We start from the raw sequence: 24,650 nt of genomic DNA on the forward strand, positions 1-24,650 counted from the left end.
TATTGCTAGTTTACTGCGCTCCCGGTGTAAAAATAGTAAAAGGATAAAAAATAGGAAAAAATATGTAAAAATAATAATAGTGTTGTGTTTGAATTACGTAGCTGTTATCTTCACTTTATATAGTGACAGTATAAGAGTAAAAATAGGCTGTTATGTTAATATACTCTGAAGAAATATTGATTTACTGTTCAAAATGGCAACAGACCTATTGTACTCTATGAGTTCTCATGTAGTGTTTTTTCCAGGGCCCAGCATATACAAGAACATTGAATTTATTAAACTATTTTAACAGTATAACAGTATAAATCATTATTTTTTTACATGGGGAATCTTCAAGTGGAATCTTCATTAATGGATGCACTGCAGACTTGAGGAATGGTTGGTCCAATTGATATGTAACTATAAACTGTCATGGTGGATATAGCCTTGGGTTGATATGTAGTTTTTCTGGTACTTGTATATGTGTGTTTAGGCCTAAGGAGAATGGTGGGAGTGTGGCATAGTGAATGAATGAAACATGAAAAGTACCAACAACACTGCGGCAAAACAACCCTACATCTCCCTGTTCTTCATGTTTTATCAACACTTGTTCGAATGTTAAATATAGATGATTTATGCATATCGTCATAACAACGATTGAACATTTTGACTCTTTTGTATATGCAATATGTTACCAACCTCTACAAAGAGCAATAAGCAAGCAGTCTGCAAAAAAAATCTACTAAAAATAACATTATGAAAATGTTCTTAGCATTGTCAGAAACACTGTCACTTTATAGAAGCAGGAAATGGTAAACGGTCATGTTTTTTTGCACCGTCAAGGCACTCAAAGTACTTTTACTTCAAGGAACCACTCACTAGGCTTGTCATGATGATTACGATATCGACTTTATGGTTTGTTTTCCATGTTATCGTTTATCATTTATATTCAGTTCAACAATATGTCGCGCTTCAAAAGAATTAGTTATCTGTCAAGATCCCAGTCTGCCTTGTGTTTAGTTTTCCCCCCTCCCTTTTGAGTCAGAGCCTGGAGTTGGGCAGAGATTCGGGCTCCTCCCATACACACTTGCAACTAATCTCTAATCAAGCTGCACCTGGGGAGGACAAAGGGACCAAGGAACTAACACTCAGCACCAGATCGCCCGTGTAGCCGCTCAGTCTCATGTTTTGCATTTCTTACTTTTCACTAAGTTGGATGTTTTTTGCTCCTCGTCAGATCCCGCTCCCTGGACCCGCTCCTCTGCCTCCGACCCAGCTCTCCACGAACAGTACGGATTACCTCGTCTCTAACCCCGCTGCCCACGATCCACTCAAGGAATACTCCAAACAACCCTACCCCCAACTGTCTGATCCATCTACTTACATTTGCATATTACAATCTATAAATAAACATTGTTAAACTGTTACCTGAGTTCTGAATCTTCAGCCCCCCTGTCAGTCACTACGACATTATCGAGACAGGCCTACCACTTGCCTATTCATACATCGGTGTACAGAGACACTGGGGGCAAGGACACAACAGCAATATTCATCTGTGGGAGCTGGAATCGCACCGCCAAACTGTGGGCCAACTTTCAAATCCGTGGACAAACACTACCAACTGAGCTACTATCGCACTTTCCACTTCACATACGGTTTCCGCTGGGGCAATTTTGGCCCCTACCGCCCTCCGCCTTTTCATCCTTCCACTCCACCCTGCAGATACCATATGATAAAAGCTATCAGAGTGTCATAATTAGTTAGTGATCCTGACTGGAGAAAGGAGAAACTTTATGAGAGTCCCTGTGATCTGGGCAAATAAAGGTTGGACTGCTCCCACTGGCGGAAAGTTATGGAGCCAAGGAGAATGCACTTTAAAAGACTGGCACAGGATCATAGCACTCATGATAAATAAATACAACTCCAGCCATAGCTTTAAATAAACAGCAGATTTCCTATAGCGAAGCGGCTGATTATAGTAGACTCAGAGGGCTTTGGCTGTTTGCTGCCTCACCTACACACTGCTAAGTTTGAATGCCCTCCTCCCACGTGGTACTGTATGTCTGCCCAGTATAGCACAATGTGATTTAAAGATGAGCTATGGGTTCTTTGGGACTACGCCAGCCCCAGAGCAAGCAGTTTGTGTTTTGTGTTTCAACAAAGCCCTGGTATTCATTCAAAATACCCAGGTGGAATGAAAAGGATTTATAATGCTGGTCAAAAAGGTCTATGTGGGTTTTTAAGAGGAGCTACTCACAAAAGGCTCCCAAACAAACAAAAAAAAAAACCCTCTACCAGGTCCCTGATCCTATCTCGCAGCGGTTAAAAGTTGCGTTATGGAACTTTTTGGTTGGAGGGTGCACCAATGTTCCACAGCATGGCATTAAACTTGATGGAGACTTGAAGACACGCAGGTGATGATACCAGGCCAAGTTAGAGATCAGATCTGTGCAAAGGTGACCCAATATCAAGGTATTTTTGAGTAATAAAATGACCTGTACTTGAATAAATACAAGAAAAATACATACTATAGAGACAACCAGGGTTATAGATCAAACAAGAAAAGTTACCTAATGCACCTTTAACATAATGTGGCTCTTGATTTAGAAATATTGCAGTGATCTGATATTTTGTATCTAGTTCAGAGCTGACACCTTTCGTTGTTCTTGTTATTGTTGTTACTGTATGTGTTGTTGTGTTGGTTGCTATGCCGACAAGTTGACGTAAAGGTTCTTTTCATCAGTTACAGGTCTGATGTGGAGACTGACTCGAGTGAATTGAGACTGCTGTTGCTTTTGTTTTGTCGTGGGTTACAGCCTACAGTAGCCCATGTGTTCATAAAATTTGAAAAAAAAAAAAAAAAACCCCAGAAGAAATCGGCATGTTTCCATACACCAGAACGATACAATATTTTACATGTGAAGCTATTTCTTTTCATTTGAATAGCCAAGGTTGTAAAATGCCCATGGTTGCCAGTTCAAATCCCACTATCTCAACGTTTTGTTGCCAAAGAGCCCTTGATCAAACCAACTATAGAATATAAAGACAGTAACACTTTTGCAGTCATACCCAAAGTCGGGCCCGGGGGCCAATTTCTGCCCTTGTACAAATTTCCACTGGCCCACAGCCTCTGGAATAAAAAATATGCGTGGCCCGCCAGCTTTGATGGTCAGTGTAAAATACACATGTACAAGCAATATTATATTTTACCAGAAGATAGCAGCAGATCCGAGCCTTTATCGCCAATTGGATAAAGGCGGGTTTAAAGAAATTCAAGCCTTTGCTAAGAAAATGCTGAGTTTGTTTGGTTGAACATATTTGTATGAAAAGACATTCTTGGTTATGAACTTGAACAAGAAACGTGCGAGGACAAGACTAACTGACTCTCACCTGCGTGATGTTTTGCGTGACCTTTTGCGTGACGTTTTGCGTGACATTTTACACATCAAAACCACTGTCTTTGAGCCAGATCTGGCCTATTTACTACAGTCCAGATCTCATTTTCACCTTAGTGCAGAGTTATTTGTTGCCTTCTAAAGTGAATAACTTTTATTGAATTTATTTTATTGTGATTATTAAAACCACTTAAATGTTCACTTTCATATTTATAATCTGTGTATCATTCATTTTGTTTTTGAAAGGTGAAAGTTAAAAAGCATTAAATAGTTCATTTGCATTTAATATTCACAGTTCAAATAATGATCAGGCAGAATGGTTGGCCTACACACATTTTCAACAGATGTGGCCCTCTTTGCAAAAAGTTTAGACTTTCCTGCACTATTGTATGCCAAAACTTAACTGTATAAAATGTGAGTATTTCATTTTAAAATATTACAGAATTTAATCATTCCACATTCTCTAAACAATGGTCAGAATCCAATCATGCCAGAATAAATAATTTTGTCTCACAGCTCATTACTGGTGTACCCTCGAAATAAATTCAAATTATTCAAGTACTCTAAGCTAACTGGATTTTTTCATACCTGACTACACCAGAATGTGACTTAGAGATGAGCTCGGGGGTGTTAGGGACCACGTCAGCCCTGAGCAGCCTGTTTGTGTATTCCTTTGTGTTTCTACAAAGCCCTGGTACATTCAGATCCTCAGCAAGGTTCAGAAAGAAAAGAAAAAAACATGGATTTATTTGTCCAACATGCACCAAAGCGGCTACATCTGTCTTGCTGAGGATTTATGGACCTGTCTAGGATTCTAATTCAAAACCAGTCCTGAAATCAATAGTGTTTATAGATCACAAGAAGCAGAGTGGTGAAGTTACCATCAGCTAAACCACTACAAGTAGTAAAGCGGTTGATAGATATTCCCATTTCTGGGTCAAAGGTATGATCTTGCTTTGCCTAAAAGGTTAAAAAAAGGCATGATATTTAACTTACAGCGTATTTAACTTATACGCTGAGAGATAACCCTGTTTGCAGTAAGTTTTTCAGGGTGTTTTTAACCAATAATAAATGCCAGTTAGATTACTTTAATACTTTAACACTTTGATAATATGAACAGGGTCGCTTCTTCACAGATCTGACCTGTAACCTTGCATGGTGGCATTGTTTACTTGTATTTCAATGTGCATGTTTAGCAATAAAAAACACTTGCAATTGTATTTTATTTAGTTTAGTACCAAAATTATGACATAAAACTAAAACTACTATTATACGGGCATTAAAAAAATTAGTTTCAAAAGTTCTTTAAATAACATTCGTAAGATCTGTTGCGCATTTACACCTCAGGAAAAAGTAACGCACTGTGGAGTATTCCAGGTGGCAGACCCCACGCCAGAAAAGTTACACTGTGCACCTTTAAAATGTCCAGTCAAAATGATAAAAGAACAATATAAGAACAGATGTTTCACACTATTTCAACTTTTTTTGGTATAAACTGACAATATAGCCACAAGCAGTAACAGTCATTCAAAATTTATGGATAAATAGACTAAAGTACCATGAGCGTAAATAAAAAGTACAAAGTTTTTCCCAGAGCCTTTACTGAAAGAGCGCTGGTACTTTTGGCAGAGCACATTGGGAATAATGTGGCCGGCGGTGTGTCAGCAGTATAGAGGTTAGCTGCCCCTCACGCGCTCACTGAAATGGCTCTGCGGCAAATTGGTTCATATTTTCCACTCCTTGACCTTTGACCCCGAGCTAAACAGTGTTTCTGGAGTGTGCATTTCAAATTCAGCTCAGGTCATATTCGCCTTGATTCTCACTGAATTATTAAAAGATAATTTCGCTGAACAAACAGGTCAGATTTACTCCCCAACACACAAGACCTTCAGTATTTACATTATACATGAACATAACTATTGCAAAAAAAGGACTTTTCTCTGAGGCGCAGTAAAAGTAGCAGTGCTAGTAGAAGCAATAACACTGTTAATATGCACTTTCTAGATAAGTTCACTCTTTTCACTTTTATTTTCTTGGTTCATAATGATACTGTAATTCTGTACTGATCTGATATTTTGTGTTTACTTCAGAGTTGTAACTGTTTATGTGTTGTTGTGAATGAAAATGGCCCAAAAGTAACTGACAGTTGATAAAAATTCATAACTCTTTTGTTTCTAAATTCTTTTCTTTTCTTTTTTCAGAGCATTTAGAACTACTCTTCCGACATTAATCTGAGCAAATACAGCACCGAGGAAGGAACCCTCATTGTACAGTGGTACTTTGAGTCAGATCAGAAACCCAGATGTGTTACCCTCGACATTTTAATACCAGAGATGCCCCAGGCGTAAAGGAATAATAAGTCGTTTTCAAAGACCTGACTAGTCCTGATTTCCTCCTGTGGGGTGATCTTAAAGAAAAGGTGTTTGTGAATAAACCTCAGACAATAAATGACTTAAAACGTAATATCGAGGATCAAATAAGAGCCATAAGCCCAGAAATGCTTAGTTTAAGAAGTGATAAAGTGCTCAAGTGTAAGTGAACTCTATATACTGCCAAAAATCTCTGGTTCAATTTACGTACTGCTAAAATTTGGTGAGTATAACTAAATAATTATAGGAGCTATTGAAGATTTAAAAGTGTCAGTGACTTTTGGGCCACCAAGTATGTGACACTTGGTTGCCATGCCGACAAGTTGATGTGAAGGTTATATTTTTTGAGTTACTGGTCTGTTTTGGACACTGTTTCTCATGAGTTGAGACTGCTGAAGTTTTGCTCTGCGGCCTTCAGTAGCCCTTGTGTTCAGAAAATAAACAACCAGAAGAAATGATGCGTGTTTCCTTACTCCCGAACACTACAATACATATAACACAAGGAGTTACAAGAAAGAAGTCTCTCTTACTGTCACTTAGTCCAAAAAAGTGATAAATTACAAGGGGGAACAGCAACTGCTTGTCTCCATGGAGATTTTATTGCTTTGCCTGGGATGTTCCACAGTACGGGACTAAACTTATCTAATGTGTATTAATACAATTGCAGGTGCTAAAACAAATATACTCAAAAATACGTATTAACCGTCTATCTTCATGGAGACATAGGTAGTAGGTAATGCCACCAAGCCAAGTTATAGGTCAGATCTGTGGAGAAGCGACCCCGTGCATAGTATCAAAGTGCATTGAAGAGCACATTTGATGCAAACACATGACTTACAAATCAAAATCACAATGTCTGCAGTTATTTAGACAATAGAATGTCTCTGTAAACAAAATAGCTAATCTTTTTACTGAAAAATCTACAAACACTAGTGCAGCCATAGTAGTATTGAAGTATTGAAATGAAAAGTATCACAGTATATACAGTATTTCAAGTAGTTTTCCTACTTGTTGATGAAGCCACTTAGTCGTATTTGTTTGTGAGGCTCAATGAGAGTGTGACTCGGCCTTGTTGTTCTGTGGAATAGTACAATTAGCTGGTGCCACGTTTTAATGGAGGTGATAATGAGAGATCCCGCACCCGGTCCTGCACGGTCAAATGGAACAAATGGAGGAGGCTGAGTCGAAACTGCAAGCACTCCAGCTGCGTCCGAGGCTCATAGTGTCAAACAAATTTCCTGTGCATTTAGCAGCTTTAGGCAGATGTAATGTATGCAGTGTTTAAAAGTGTTCAGCTCCGTTTGACATTAATATTACAAGCTGTTCTAAGCGCTATCCTGTTTCCATTATATGAGTCATTACGTTATCAATTTGGTTGTGGTATTTGGCTGAATTGAATTGTATAGGCCTCATTAAGTTTCTCTATGCGGCTAACGTGGTGAATGGGAGCCGTCTCATCTGACACTCACAGAACGTCAGTAGTTTCTCTGTATATGCTCATTGCTCAAGTTTACCTGAGTGTAGAATGAGAACGATCTGAGCCTCCAAGTACTAACCAAGTAGTCAGGACAAATATCTCCTGTTATTATGGTTGCATATGCTTGGTCTGTGTATACTTGGTCTTACCTTTCAAAACTGCAAGAGATAAAAAAAAAAAAAAAAAATCTACTTTATCTTGCAAGTGTACAGTATAAATCAATTTAAAGAATACTATAGATTTCTAATAATTCATTTTCAGTGTAGGTTTTGTTTCAATCCATTATGGATTTAGTGTACAGGGTAGGGATAAAGAGTGGGAGTGACATTCAGCAAATAGCCTGAGTCTGAAGTATGGATGTATGTATGATAGATGGATGAATGAATGGATAGTTTTGTGGTCTGTCTCTTGTAAATAATCATTATGCAGCATTCATTATTTTTCAAATCAGAAAACAGATGCTACGTCCAAACTGTTACAATCACTTTTACTCCTAAATATATTTTCATTCTCGTTTGAGTAATTTTGTGGGCTACTACTTTGTACTTCTACCTAAGTAATATTATTATTATGAAGTAACGATACTCTCACTTGCGTAAAATATTAGTTTTTTCTACCCATTCTTCAAGCCAAATTTTAATCATGAACAGAAATTCCTCAAGTCTCAGCCCTTCTAGTATCTCCTCAAATCAGCAATTTCGTCTGTACTTAATCCCATACAATGTATCAGCAACAATAAGAAAAATGATAAAATGTTAGCTACAATCAAATCTTTAATGATGTCTAATAATCTTTCCATCAGTTTATCTAGTCTTTGTTTTGTATGAGTTATATTTAAACCTGGGTATGTACTCAACACCTCTCATATTTAGCTGTGTATTTGTTGTATTTTGTTGATGTATCAATTTAAATTTTGTAATTTAGAAAATATTTAAATGAAAAAAAAAAAAAAGTTGATGTGTTTCTATAGTCACTTAAATAAAATCGAATAAATAAATAAATGTACTACTGACACTTTTTTTTCCCAAATAAACTAATTTCAAATCTTTTACTCTATTATTTAAACTAATTTCATAGCATTTGAATTATGGCTCATATTATTTTGTTGATTCTTTGCCTATTAGTTAACCGTAGCATCATAGTTAACAGTTGTCTTTTGAGGATGCTGTACACTAGGCCCATTAGCAACAAAAACATATAGATTATACAGATATAGAATATTATTTAGTGAATTAAACCTCATGACAATATCTTTACTTTGTTAAAGGTGCAGTGTGTAACCTCTCTGATACACTGCCTCTTGTCTTTGTGGCTATTATTGCTTTAACTGGATTGTACGGTATTAAAATGATGCATTAGGCTGAATAACTTGCACAAGACGTAAAAGATCAGTTTTGTTACAGTCCATTCACTTACTGCGCAGTGAATTCACCTCAAACAAACATTTACAAATAATATAATTGTACTTCTCATAGGAGTTTTCAGACACCACATTTTTACTCCTATTTGAGTAACATAGTTTACCAACAGTGTTGCTTGAGTTAAAGTTTGGCTGACTCTTTCCACTGTAAGTCTACAAAGCTTTATGTTGTGCTGACACCGCTCTTTTGGGGCTGCAAGTTTCTGGGGAAAAATATCGAATTGTGGGTTGTTGTTGTTTTTTTTTTTTGGAAAACACGACTGCGATTGCATTTTTTAAAAGTAGGACTTTGTTGCTTTCTGGATTGGATTGGTCACATATGTCAGATTGAGAGGTTTGGACATTTACAAAGGAGGGAGAGTGAAATGTGATCACATGTATAATCACATCTGTTGTTGTATTTTATGTATTTCGGTTTTTGTTTGTTGTTGCTTATGTGAAGCACTGTGCTATATAAATAAAACTGAATTGAACATTTACATTTACAGCTAAAAATGACCAAGCAGCAAAATGGAAACAGTTGACGGACCATCCAACAGAAAAGTCATATAGTGTAGCTTTAACAGTGACAAAAGAGCCAAAAGGAAATATCAAAACACTAATTGTCTAAATCTAAATTAGATCAATTTATGCAAAATCTGAGTCAAATTTTATCCAATTCAGAAGCATAACAATCAGGCTACGCAATAAAAGTAGGATTCTGTCAGAGTGCACAATTTAAACAACAATGTGTTCGATTTTTCTATTAAAAAATCAGGATTTTATGTGCTTTGAAATAATGCAGCCTTTGCAATTTCATGATGTGGCTTCTCAACTTGCGATCTCTATTTGAGTCTGATATATAGTGCAGCCCTACTTCAGATATGATTTAGATGCAAAAAAATATATGTTTCTGGACAGTAACTTCTGCTACAAACTTACTCTTTTCAAATATAAAAAAAAATACAGTAAATGCTAATGTAACTGACACGAAACAATTGCAAGATGGTGGTCTGGGCCAGTCGAGTCAAACAACACTGTGGTTGTTGTTTGGCCGTCAGCTCCTGCCTGTTGCATGAATAAAGCTCTGAGGCACTAATAAATGTCAACGTCTGTTTGAGCCCAGAAATGTGTGGTGTGGTGACAGTGGCTACTTCCTGTTGAGTCACCATGATACTGTCTGTGTGTGTGTGTGTGTGTGTGTGTGTGTGTGGGCAGTAGCGCTGAATTAGCCTGGTTAGCAGTCAGACAGACATGCAGAAAAGGTCAACAGTCCTGTCTGCATGTTAATAGTGTAATGTGTGAAGGAGAGCAGGACAAACAGCTTTCACATCTGCACCTATCATCATCAGGGTTAGTAAACACGGAGCCAGAGGTCATTCAGGGACATTCAGTGAAGTCGGGGATGGAGTAAGTTGTGGATGTGGACTGGAGTTAATAGCTCTTTTTCTGGATTGGGTAATGACTTGGGAGTTATTGAAGTGCTGTGAATGAATATAATTGCCAATAATTGCCAGACAATTGCAAGCGCTACTGCTGCTCCCGCTTCATCACAGCAATAATAAAAGGTACATTTAAACAATACATAGGCTACATAGTTTTGATGAGTTGTGACTTTTTAACCAAACTAACTAATTATCGTATTATAATATTTTCCTGACAGCCGCTCAAGCTATCTGCTTTTCACTCTACTTCACCCCTATTTTATACAACATAGTTACGTTTATTATACATGGTTTGAAACAGTAACGTCATGCATAATAAAACTACAGTGTAATTGACTTTTTCGATCGGAATGACTTACATAATGTTTGTGTCAATTCCAATATGAAATAGTGGATATTTATGTTCAGACAATCCAAGTGATAAAGAATATGATGTTGGTCCAATTGAGTTTTTTGCATGTTATAGTGGATACAATTAATCTCCCAGGTTCCATAATTTTGGATAATTTTTGACTTTTTATGTATATTGTAGGGGGCGCGATTGTCACCATTGGTTATGTGCTCATTGCTCTACTCTATTAAATATTGCACTGATGGTTAAAACTTTAGCTCTGTGCATGTGACGCTGAGCAAGTATCAAAGAAACAGGAAATATTGACAGTTTTTGACAGGTTAAACAAAAACTGTAATGAATATATAAGAAAGGAAAATTGATAATTATTGATTGCCAGTATTTCTAAATGTGGTATTTGGAGTGTGAGCTCATTTTGATCAAAACCATAGGACTAGATAGTTGTAGCGTGGGGTGACTTTTATGCCTAGGCAAGCCGACTTGGGACAGACATCAATATTTAGTTAATGATAATTTAATTATGTCACTTTTTATACAAACTATCATGCATTAGAGATTCAAATTTGAGGCCAGTGCCAAGAGAAGTCATAGAAATGAAAGTGTTATTTGCCTACATGGAACATGCCAGGAGTATCGCAGAAAAATTGATAACTTTTGAAAACTATGTCTCATGTGGCATCTGGTCTTATCTGGAGCAAAAAACAAGGAGTAGATACTTTTTATAAACCGACAGTAAAAATGGTGAAAAATTTCCGATCCAATATGACAGACTTCCTGTTCATCGTAGGGCAGTGCTCCAATTCAATTTTAGGTTTCTCTCGTGGATCTCTATCACCGTTCCAAATTTCTGTCTCATTTGCCATAGAGGTCCAATTCCAGGAGGCACTGTTGAGTCATCTTGGGCTGGACATTGCCACGATGACCGCCTGGCCAATCGATTCCACACCCCGATGTGAGAGTTTTCGCCGACATTCAGAGGGTCAAAAATGCAATCATTTGTTCAGAAAAAAAAGAAGAAAAGAGCTAAGAACAACCCACTGGTGAGGACCAATGTGCAGTGAGAGGTTTTGGCTGTGTAGAAATTAAAGGAATTTGCGAGTTTTTACAGAGAAATACACCTGAAGTTGTCTAAGATGGATGTACTCTGTGTATTCACAAACATTTTGACAAAATGCAACACTTTTTGTTTATATTTTCACATACAGAAGACAATTTATTGAAAAAAGTTTGTATTTTGGGCCAGACTAATGGAACACAGTGTCCTTCAGAATCCACTAAAAGAAATCCCGGAGTGACGTAAAGCCTTTTGTTGCTGGCTCTTTGCTTAATGGTAGCCTTTTAGAGCCACAGCGGGGAGCATGGATCTGCCACTGGTGACTACTCATTGTAGCAGCACCATGTAATTTCACTGGACTGTCTGACGCTCTTTGGTGAGAGGGAGGTCTGACTCTGTGCCAGGTGTGGAGTGAGGGCTGAAATTTTAGTGACGAGTGACGAGGATGCTGGATAAACATGTCAAGTTGAATAACATTCAACTGCTGACAAGAATAAAGCACACATCTCCTCATATAAACATGCTAGTAAGTGGTATATAGACCTAACTAGATAACTACGTCTAAAAGGTATTATCGAAACTGTGGCTTTTTGGGGTAGTTTCCAGTCTGTAGTGGTCAAAAGGAAATATCAAAAGTGGCCAAAAACAGATCAGCATTTCAGAACTCCTCCAGATATGCTAGTCTTGACCAAGTCTAACTCAACAACTGGATCTAGCTCTTTTAGCGCTAAAGGTGAGCTATGAACTTTTTCGTGGAGGGACAGTGCCCTGATAGCCTCTTGGCAATGTTATAGCTTTGTCTAGAATGTTCCAGAGCATAACATTACATTTAAATACATGGAAAGAAACATGTACCTCCATCAGATCAAACCACTACAGGCCAGATCTGTGGAGAGGTGACTCAGGTGAAAGTAAGAATGCATGTTCTTCAAGGTATTTCTGAGGGGGGAAGGCCTGTAATTGCATAAATCCAATAAAGACAGTTTAACATTATTCTCTAAAACGTTCCAGGTAACACAATGTCTCCACGAAGACGAGCAAGTGGTGGACCCTCCACTAGGAAAAGTTACAGAGTGTACCTTTAACATCTTACTGTGCCACCAAGAATTCCCAACAAGGCCATAGAATTAACATTGTCAGCTGTAGTGAGCATCACAGTAAAGACCAGCCTCCAACCTGCTACCCCATCACCATGGAGACAGCTGAACGCAGCGGCGGAGATAACCACAGTGAATACCTCCCCTGCTCCTCTCCGGGTTTATAATCGGCTTTAAAGGCAGGTGTGTGCGTCTGCCCTCAGGGGTCCTCCATCTTTATAAATGTTCTTCATAAAGATAAGCCCACGTGTGCTCCGGTGAGGCGCCACATCACACCATCACCTGCTTAAATGCTGAGGTTCAAAGTGCAGCGGAGCGGAGGAGCCAGTGATCCCTGTGGTATCTTGAAAACATCTATCAGTTCAGATGTTATCCACAGACGCACAACTGCACACAAACATGACGCTGGTTTTGCTTAATAGGCGTTTGTAATGCCGCAATGTTGACAGCGAGCTTTGAAGATGAAAAAGCATAGTGAAATACTGAGCTTAAAATAAACTGGGTCAGTCCAATGATAGTCATAAGAAAAGCCAGCAATGCACAAACAACATAATGCTTGCTCTACCTTGCCTATACATTAGAGATAAAACCAGTTCTTCTGAATATCCGACTATGGCATTTGAGATGAACTCCCATAGTCATCGAGTACGGATGTCGTGGCTGTGTTGTTCTTGTATGTTTGCATTTATACTTGGTCTCATTTATGCATGGCTTTTATTCTACCATACTTTATATTTTGCTGTTGTTGTTCATTGTTGTGTTGCATAGTGTCACCGAAGTGCCTTCCGAGCCTATGAATTTTATCCGCTGACAATGGCAATGAAGCATTTTCTGATTCTGATTTACTGTATCTAGACAAAGCACGTCCTTGCAGTGTAAAGGTGTATTCTTTACTTTCCATTCTGCTAGGATTGGAAAAATACAGGGTGAAAATCAATATGGCCTAATATTAAAGGTGTTGTGTCTGTCTTTAAAACTTGAAAAACAGAACTAGTTCAGTTTAAATGATTTGCAGTGATCCAATGTTATTCCTCATTTACCTTATGCATTTCGAAAATCCAGATTACTCACCATGTTGGGTTTATAACCTCTTTTCACTGTCAAAGACCAATGCGGGCCATTTTAGCCGCCACTGTAAAGCTAACATTAACTAGCATACTAACGTACAATTCCTGCTAATTGAGAAACTGCTCTCTAATAAGATGCAGACAGCACATAGGAGGCATATTTTGATCTACAGAGCTGCTTATACAATATATCTGTAATGCGGGAAAGAGACATTTTGCTCAAATACATGAGAGAAATCCTCTTACCACTGTCGCTGTTGTCGTCGACCAGGATGATCTCTTTGAGCAGATGTGCTGGTGTGTGGTTCACAACACTGTGGACGGAGCGCAGGATCACAGACAGAGCCTCATTCACAAAGATGAAGACCACCGAAATCTGAGGCAAGTCCTCAGGGTACGTCAGCTGCTTACACCTGCATAGGCAAACAGCACGGGGATCATGGGGGAAACACACAATGATATTCATGAAAAATCAGCAGCAAGGTGAAATCAGCTTGAAACATCTTTCAAATACACCCCATGCTAGCCACCCTAAAATGTGACTAGCAATAGTTATAAGTATGAAATATTACTGAAAATCTGTTATATTATTGAAATTGTGTTAAAAGTGTTTGACCTATCTTCTGCACTGCGCTCAGCTCCCAAGACCATTTCTCCCTTGGATCCTGGCCTTCTTTGTAGTAGAAAACTACAAAGATATCACTTTTTCCATTTAAATAAGACATTTCTTCATGAATTTCTTAGTAGAAAACATCCTTTGTAAGTAAAATAAAAATCCTCTGTTTATGTGCCAGATGGTTGGGAATGTATAGCCTGATACAGAAAGCTCACTGCTTTTAATTCTCAGTATAACTGAGAATGGATAATATAGTTTTCAAAGGCAAAAACACAATCTCAGATAGGCTCAGTTTCTATCCAGATTAAGAAACTATGGCTGTGTTCCATCCAATTTTGACTTTCACTTTCTGTGTTTGTTGGACTCATTTCTGTACAGAAATAGCACTCTTCTTCAGTACATCTGGTCCTATTTCTGTTTTATGGAGAGGCGCAGACCTGGAAATTCTGTTCTGTGCATTGACTACAGCAGCTATGGGACTAAAATTACATTTGGGCCCGAAAAGTATATTTTCACCAAAGTCACAGACAGAATCTATGTAGAATGTACTTGGTCTTGACAGCTTTGGGTATGCTACTGCACATTTTGTTTAAAATCACATTCCTCCCATATTGTGTAGTATTGGATTAAATTAAAAGTAACATAATCCATAGAGAATACGCAGGGAGACAGGGAAGTTGTTTTAGTGAAATGAGACCAGTCTGAGCTCCGTCATCTGAAGTTACAAGAGCTTCTTAACAAAACACACATCAGGCTCATCAGAGGATTTGGGCTACTGTCTGATTAAATGCATATTAATATTGTGCGCTAGAAAATTCATTTTTGTTATGCATAAGATTTGGAAATCAAGGAATATTGCATTACTGAAAGTCTGTCTTGTGTGGTGACCTTTGAACCAATACAAGAAAGTGAATTGTTGTCATTGCAATGTGTTGTCCTCAAGTTCTGAACATGTGTATAGAGTGCAGCATCTTTTTTTCTTTCTGTATTGTTGCCATTTGAAACAGATATTTTATGGCATTGTGCTTGTACCTCTACACATTACTCCATTGTGCCTGTGTTGAAACTGTATTTTCCACAATGGCCATGTATTCTTTGTGTACAGCCATTTCCATAAAAAACTGTGTATTTGTTCCACACACACAAAAATACAACCTATGGATTTGTGAACATGTCCACACAATTACAATCAACATGTTATGAATCCGTCTCCCAATTAACGGCGAGCGCCACATCTGACGAGCACCCCTCACTCGCCTCTGCCTCATGTTTCCTCATATTCAGCCCTGAGTCATTTCCACATAATGAGGTGTCTCTAATAATTGTTGTGGATGAATTATTTACAAAGGGTTTTGGCAGCTTCTGTTATTGTTCTCTACGCAATATCAAGCTAACAATCAAGGAGAGTGTAAACAGATCTGTTGTAGTCAATTGGTTTGAGTCAATGCTTGTTAAATCTTCGAGGCTTTTGATCAACACGAGGGTGGGTGAGGACAGGCTGCCATGTCGCATTAGATAACGCACAAATGACAAATGTGTTAGTGAGGCAATATTCTGCATTTGTTTGTGCTGAATCCTCCAAGCCACAAGAATGAAAAATATGAAATACTGTATGCATATTGTGTGAGAATGAACAATGTCAGTCTGCAACCTGTAGAAAATGCAAAGTCCCTCATCTGCAAGTTACAATTAGAGGCTGTTGGATTCACACAAAAAAGCTAATGTTGTAGTGAACACTGCTTTATCTTCCTGAGACCCGAGCTCTTCCATGACATGTTTTATTAATTTCTCTTTGTTATTTGGGCCCTGATGAGTGTAAATACAAAGAATTATCTTTTTACATTATGTAGTTTCTCAGAAAAATGATGTAAATCGAATGTTATCATATGTGGACATTTTAATTATTTTGATAAAACATTTGAATAATGATTTGCAAAAACTATTTATTTAAACCCTGAACACAGCAACATTTGTCCTGAATGTAAAAACAAAATGAGAAACAACAATTATCTTGGAATAATGTGTCTCGTGAGAAGATCAGGAGACAGGAGCAGGAAGACATGTGCCTTTACAAAAAAAAATATAACAAAAACATATTCTAAATATTCTAAACTGTTAAAAATATTCTAAATTGAATATATTTGCATTGTTGCTGTTCTTGTATGCTGTTATTCGTCTTCTAAAAATCTGCATTGTGGCCTAGACAACCCAAAATGTGTTGTCCACATATGAGGACGCCAGGTCTCAGGAGGTTAAATCTATATAAGGCAGTGTTTTGTCGCCCATTGCACTCTGTAAACTGTAAATGAATAAGTAAAAAAAAAATACTCTGGGGTTTATAATAGTGGCAGCTCAATAACTGGTTTGATTGTGCTGAATTTTAAAATGCATAATTTGTCATAAAGATTGTTGGATAACGTTTAAAAGAGGGTTTGGTCATGTTAGAAAGAGGTAGATCATATTATTTTCTCTTAATCATTCTGTAGTTGTATTGCGATCTCTATTTGACACTGTGGGTAATAAACTAGCGACCTGCAACAACGATATACAGCTATGTACGAACACTACTTTCCTTTCCTAACCTTGATATTACAGTACTTTACTTTCTGCTATCAAAGTCAACAGTGTGAATGTGTGCCCTTGACTGAGGACAGTATGTTTGATGTTGGTCTGCGCTCGCTGAGATCTGACCTCTACCTGTGAACCGGAGCCTCATGTAGCCTTAACAGCATTTCAAAGGTCAAAGGTCAGACCGTTGCAGGACATGGGGGGGGGGCAGGAGAGGGGTGCGCGCGGGTCACGACGTGGCACTAAAGCGATCTCCTCCTAACCTCAGTCATCTCGAGCCCTCCGAGCGGCCCAGGCTTCATTATGTGGGTGTCTCGCGTGTTAGCGGGTTCTCACCTTTCAACAATGCGAACTGGCAAGAGAGGAACTAGCAATTAAGTGGGATGATACAACAGATGGCCGATTATTTACTCCTGAGTGGATGTTGTAAGCAGCGTGCATGTCAAAAAGAAATCGTAACATACTGAAACATCTCAGTAACACTATATAAACAACAAGCGCAGGAAACACGTCTGATAATAACTGCTGTTAATTTGAAATTTCAACAGATTTTCAGGTCATTGACTAAAACTATAGTATTATTATTAACAAGGAAGTGTCATGGAAGTACAAATAGATTAATCTTGCATATTCATTCGATTGAAAATGTATTTATTTAACCAAAAATATGTTATGTTTTTTACTGTTACTGTGTATTTTTTCATTCTATTTGCACTTATTTTAATTCATATAATACAGAAAAATACAATCAAACAAAACAAATAACTACATAGGTCCACTTAAAACATTAAAACAGGTGCAGATGTGATTATAAAATGTTTATCACCAGATTATTAAAGTGCATTAGTGGTATCAGTGTATCCATTTATGAGAAGCAAAATAACCAAAAGCTTTTTTTTCCTCCATCATTTCAGTTCTAGTGCAGCCAGTTTTTAGATGCAGACAATCATGAGATCTTGTATTAAAAGTTCCCGTATCAAAGTTAAACAAACAAGTGAGATATTCAGCCAGTCTATCAAGTAATCCCTTATAAATTCAGTGTTGTTCTGACAGATAGCAATGGCCAAACTACAGTGTTGCCAGTGCCTTAACCTGCAGATAAAAGACACAGGCTTTTCTCATTCTCACTATATGGACAAGCCCTGCCTCACGTGAAAGCTCAGATCCTCCAGAATTCACTCACTGAGCTGCGAAGGCTGCACTAGCACTGATTAATGACTGGCTGCAGATGCTGGGGTCAGTCAGCATTCATATCACAAACAGTTCTTTTAGGTTTCAAATCATACACACAGTTCCTTTAACATCATACTAGAGTCTTTTTTTCCCCCATTACCTAAAATATTTCATTTAAATCTTTTCCTAGATAAGTATTTGAATTGCGGAAAACTGATCTAGCAAAAACATTTTAAAAGTACAAGTGAAGTGAAGACACGCCTTTCAGACTAAAGCCTTTTTACTCACATTTGTTCCCTCCTGTTCTATTTCATTTGTCATTGTTGGGCTCTTTTTAATCATACTGAGTCTTTGGGACAATATTGTATAACTTCTCATACATATAATGGATCATTTCTAAGAGCCATGTCCAGGTGTGTCTTCTCTGTCATATTTCGCTCTAATCTCAGTCCCGGCTTGATTGAGGACATCAATCTTATTCGTTACGCAATAAACCAATATGTGATGAGAAATCCAACACCGCCCATTCCAGCTTCAGCAAAACAATTATAAGGATGTGTGCATGTGAATCAGGGACTCGTCTTGTGGAGCAGGTTCTACTGTCAGGGACTATGGGGAGAGCTTTGTTTCACGAGCTGCTATCAATCACCCTTATAACCACAGCCCTCGTGTATAGACAGCAGAGGTAATAAGGACAAACTGAACTCCAGAGACTGAGTGGATGTTGCCTCAATTTCAAATGTATTGTTAGATGGTACAAGTGGACTTTGTCATATACTGCAGCGCTGTTCTCTTCTACAGCGCTAGGAACCAGAATTATAAATATTAGATTGATTTTGAACTTATTCCAGTTGCATGAAATCGATGAGTTGCCTTTGCGTACATATGATTTTTACAGAATCAACCAAAAATGTGCGGGCTGATTGTCGCTTATAACACCTAAAGACACACTCACGCACAGTTTTCTGAAGGGAAAATTGAATACCCGTGTTAAGTTTAGATGTTAGATCATTTTACCCCTTGACCCCTATGAGCTCTGCATTCTATAATACACTCTATGGTAAATTATCGCATTTTTATACAGCGCTTTTCCAACTTTAAAGCACTCAAAGCTCATTACATCAAGGAACCACTCATCCATTCACACACACACCGTCGTCGTATACGCAGTGTAAGCAGATACTGGGGGGCGAGTTGGGTTAAGTTGCCCAAGGACAAAATGATAGCATTCATCTGTGGGAGCCGGAATCGCACCGCTAACCTGTGAGTCGATGGATCTGACTGCTCAACCAATGACGTTTATGTCGAGAGCTGGATTCAAACTGCTATACAACCAGAGCTACAGTCACCACTAATATTATAAAACTGGATAATATCAGTTAGTATGTTTAGCTGTGTAGTAAATCTATTTTTTTTGTATCTATAGCCTAACGATACACCAACCCAAAGGTCAGCGGTTCGATCCCAACCCAGATAAGTCCATGCTATTGTTGCGTCCTTGAGCAGAAACAGCACACTTGGTAGTCTTGATTTAATCTTTCCTGAGGCAGCCATGGTTAGAGAAGAAGGTTACCGGGTTTGGAGAGAACAAATGTTGCAGATGCAGTGTAAAGTGCCCCAAAAAAGTGCTACATAAATCAAATGCATTAGTAGGTGCGGTGCTCTGGAAGTGGCTAGTGAAATCTGACCAATCGAGTCACCAATGGACATGTTTTGCATTTCTACATTAGCCGGCACCCGTACGCATACGAATGAGTAACTTATCCTTCAGGTATATTGTGGTAGTGTCTCAGACGATATGGAAAGCTTTATTTCATGAGCTGTACTATCAATCACCACCAGAAATGCAGCCCATATGTATTAGACAGTAGAGGTAATAAAAAGATATATACCAAACCACAGAGAGTATTTATTATGGAGCACTGCGCATATGTCTATCTATACCCTAAGCCCCCATAGAGGAGTGTTTTGATTGATAACCCTTTCACTGTATCATTTCTGCTCTTCCTCTCACCGCTTTTTCTATTGGCTCTCTCAATCAGCGCTGCCAGCTCTATAAATGCACTGACAGAACTGGAGTGACTGTGAGGGGTATCTCCGGTGGTTTCCTGAAAAGGGATACAACCTGACAATACTGTACACTGTCACATGTGCTCAACAAGAATACAGTGGAAGGATCTATAGACGATGTAATGAATGTGGCTTGAAATGTCAAAGGGGTAAAGCAACCTCATCATTTCTGCTTGAAACGAGGTGTCAACGAGGATTTGGGGACTGTAAAAGTGATTTTTTTTAGTTCCTATGGCCTAGATCCTAGTTTTTATTAGAAGAGTTATTGGTTTTGAGATGGGATGCACCTGGGAAATGGACAATATTTGTACAGAGAACAACCATTCAAAGTTATACAGGTCTAATTTACTATCGCCAATATGTTATTAGTGTCATATGGACCATCTTGTACTCTGAGGACTTCAGGGACCGGCCCACTGCTGGTGCCCAGAGTCAGGACGAAACATGGGGAATCAGCATTTCAGTTTTATGCAGCTAAAACCTGGAACAGTCTTCCTGAAGATGTGAGACAGGCTTCTACTTTGACAATGTTTAAATCCAGACTCAAAGGTTTTATTCTGCACTCTTCTCTTTTAATGTAAATTTTATGATGATTATTTATGTTTTGATTTGTTTGTTGATTTGATTTGTATTGTGATTTCACTGTCTTTCTTATTCTCTAAAGCACTTTGAATTACTTTGTGTACGAATTGTGGTATACAAATACACTTGCCTCGCCTTAAGAGTTGAAGATGTTGTATCTCTGATCCATGAAACCTGATGGGATAGGTCAAACTTAGGTCAATTCTACACATTTCAACATGTTGAAATGGACCTCACCTGCATGTCTGATGGATCACAATAGTAGTAGTAGTTTGTTTGATGAGCCAGTCCCTCCAACATTCAGTTTGAATACAGGAGGGTCTGGATCCAGATCATAAAGCGCGACAAATGATGTTCAAATGAGATGCCTTCTATCTCATCTTGAATATTCTCATATTATTTAGAACAAAATATAACTTATTTTACCTCATAGGAGTTTAGTGCTCTGTTTGGTGATCCTGCAGGAAGTCAAAGTAAGATATTTCTTTTACTATGGATCATACTGGATTACACAGACATGATTCTGCAGAAACCTATAGTGTTCCTCAATACTACGCACTATTTTTTTCATTTATTATTTACTCATAAGCCATCATCTTTGTTTAGACACAAACGGCCCATGCTTTTCTGTAACTGGGAGGAAAAAAAAAAATCTGTATTATTCATTTTTGTCGGCATTAATGCTATTTTACAACACAAATGTAAGCATCGGGTTGTAAATTAGACTGAAGTCAAATATAAGTTGTCCATAAAATGTGTGTTATTTGAAACTACGGTTTTGTTGGCCTTGTTACTGTATCAAATTTAGCACAGCGATCCTCCTTAAATTTGTACCTGTCCAGTGAGGTGTGCAGGCCTTGTAAAGCAGTAACAGGATGAGCGATCGCCTCATCTGTGCATAATGGCTCTGAGCACCGTGGCCAGTGCACATAATTTGACCTGGAACAAGCTCTGACAGAAACAGAGCACCATATTAAGACATATTCCCATCACATACCCCTCCACCTCATTTTACACTCTTCCACTCCTTTTCTCCCTCGCCTCCCCCTGCTGGCCGCACTCACTCGCTGCAAAAAAATTCCCATTAACCTCGCATAACCCCGAACAGTGCATGCAACGCCAAAGCAACTTTCCAATCTGTGCCGAGTCCTCTGCGAAAGATAATAGTTTGCCTTGTCATTTCTACCTTCTATCCGGAAGATAAACTCAGAGCAAAGGAAAGTGCAACAATCTGCAGCAGGAGCCTGAGCACCGGCAGGACCTTGTGATCCCATTTTGCCGCACCGGACCACTACGGGTGATGAGGTAAGCGAGTCTGTTCTGTCTTCCAAGCGCTGTTCTCTGCTTATTACCCTCACGCGGTCAGGCAAAGCCAAGGCAAGCAATATGTGCAGTATGAAACGGTCAAAGATCTCTGGGAAAGTATTGTTCTTTTTGTAGGTGTCAATTTCACCCCCAACTTCCAGAATACAGTAGATAGTGGAAGTTCTGCTTTAGCATTATTAAAAGTAAGTCTAAGCAAGTATCTTTTGCTATTACTGTGGATGTAGCCTCTGCCAACATTAAAGTGCTCATATTATGCCGTTTTCCAATCTATTTCCGAAGTTGTGTTTTGTTTCATTCACACACGTTTAACACACAAACCCTGCATAGTTAGGCTGAGTTCTTCTCTAAAACGAAAAACACTTTGTTCCACCTTGTGATGTCATGAGGAAATACAGGAAGTGCTCCGCTGTGCCTCTCAACTACAACCACCCTCACTAGAATCATTTGGATAATTTCAGCCCTGGAATTCCCATTTGTATTGAACTAAAGGTGAAAGGAGCTATCAACTTGAAAACTACCACTGCATGACATCACAAGGTGGAACAGAGCATTTTGAGCTTTGGAGATGTACAGACTAATAATAAACAGTTGCTCAAACATGTGTGTGTGAAATAAAAATCAACTACAGGCATGTTTTTGATGAGGTAACAATATTATATCATGCCTTAAAGATCATGAGAGTCAATTTTGTGTAAATATATTACCTTTAAATTATAATAATACAATTTAACTGAATCGTGGTGATACAGATCACGTGAACTGGCCCAATTGATAATAATCAGTACTTTTTACAGCAAATTTGAGTAATCCTACCACTATAACCTAAATAACCTCACACTGCATTGTCAAACAGACCAAATGTTAATATTTCAAGCCTTATTTAAAGTATGAAGTCAAAACTATGTTAAATGCACCATCTGAATTATTCACACTGTGGCCCTCCGTGTTGAATATTTTTCAAGATATGGCCCACGGTGAAAAATGTTTGGTTGTACCTGGCATACAACATCTTGGGTTCGATTCCTGGTAAAGGCTAAACTGTATGCTCTGAATTCCAAACCACAGAGAATTGGCTGTAGCCCCTTGATTAAAAACATCCCAGCATCATTGAAGATAAGAAATGACTGATATGATTAATAATTGACTAATATGGTGTGCTCTACTTCTCAAAAGCAACTCTTATCACAATATCCTGAGTGTTTTCCTCAACTACAACAATGAATTTATCACCAAGTGTCACCTAAATCTTTTGTTTTTGTCAGCTTTCGTTCTACCTATCTGTGCACTTTGAATGCTTTCCTCTTCACGGCCCGCTGAGCTGCGATGGCGCCTAAGCCTCACCAAGGACGGTAAATGGCTGGAGACGGAGCAGCGTAGAGCCCCTTTAAGTCTGTGTGTGTGAGAGTCAGGAATGTCACTCAGAACGTCAAGGACAGGAGCAGAAGACAGGGCGGTGTGCACAGAAGGAGGATTACTGAGGAGTGTGACTGTAATTATGATCAGCCCGTTTAGACGCATACACGGAGAGAGAGGACTTTATTAGAGAGAGGGGAGATGGAACAGGGGCTTTGTGGCATTGTGCGGGTTAATGGACAGTCCTGGATGATTCAAAAGTGTATTACCTTGGTTTGATTTTGAGCATGTAGCAATATATATCAAGACGGCCAAGAACACTACTGTCTCTAGATAGGTTTATTCGTATGTATGATATGAGTGAAGTGGTTTGTTTTCAAATGTGATCATTGCCACAGGTGATAGTGTCGGGTTTATATATTTTTTATTTAATTTATTTTTTCATTTTATCAAGTGGTCCAGTTTTGAACTTGGCTCTTGATCTGATTTGGTCTTGATTTGGCTCTTAAGGATATGAGATAGTGTTTTATTCCTCTCTACTTGCCTGGCATTCAGAATACACACTTCTACATTTTATGAAGATGTGAGTCTGGTCACTAGTGATTGATAGTTGGATTAGCCGTGCCATGATTGACAGGTGGATTAGCCAATCATGGACATGCATGGTCTGTCGTATGGAAAAAAAAAAAAAAAAACATCACAGGGGGCTGAACATTTTTCTGCAGAATCAATGGGTGAAGCAGAAACCTTGATTTTATTTGTAAATCATAGTTGACCAGCTCCTTCGTTTTACATGTGTCAACAGAAAGTGTGAGGACCAGACTGATCAAGCTGTACAACAAATACAGAGAAATATCATTCTGGATTTGACAGGCATCTTCTCTACACTTCCTGGGGGAAAAAATACCAATTGTAGCGATACAATACATGTCTAATTACTAAACACATATCCATAACATAGTATTTGTCCCTTTTGCATTGTAGAAGCTTCTGATTTTCCATTATTCTAAATATTTCAGGTGTTTGATTTCAAAGTCTATTGCATATTTTGCCAATACAGCCTTCTGCTCTATAGCGCTGTTGTTCCACTGCCAAGCTTCCCCAGGAAACTTAACCACAAATAAAGTTGCCAACTCTCTTATCGGCCACAAAATGTCTGAATTCCCGAGCTTTATCTGTTCTATTAAATCCTTGTCAAACCACTCCACAAATGGCAATAGAGCACTACACTAAAAATCACAGCAAACATAAACACTACTCTGCCTGCCAACAAACAGCCGACTGCCAGAAGTGAAGCTAACCTGGCGCACAACAGCACCAGCTTTCTT

The 24,650-nt window shown here is 38.5% G+C and overlaps 1 protein-coding gene across 1 annotated transcript in view; it reads right to left on the reverse strand.

The window, feature by feature from the left end:
* Window positions 1-24,650, reverse strand: part of galnt9 (polypeptide N-acetylgalactosaminyltransferase 9) — a 111,250-nt gene that overhangs the window by 62,579 nt on the left and 24,021 nt on the right. Inside the window, exon 3 of the mRNA XM_033973392.2 lies at window positions 13,881-14,047. Within this exon, the coding sequence (XP_033829283.1) occupies window positions 13,881-14,047 (167 nt within the window). The remainder of the gene's footprint in view (window positions 1-13,880; window positions 14,048-24,650) is intronic.

The sequence above is a fragment of the Periophthalmus magnuspinnatus genome, chromosome 9, assembly GCF_009829125.3.
Source record: "Periophthalmus magnuspinnatus isolate fPerMag1 chromosome 9, fPerMag1.2.pri, whole genome shotgun sequence".
Taxonomy (NCBI): domain Eukaryota; kingdom Metazoa; phylum Chordata; class Actinopteri; order Gobiiformes; family Gobiidae; genus Periophthalmus; species Periophthalmus magnuspinnatus.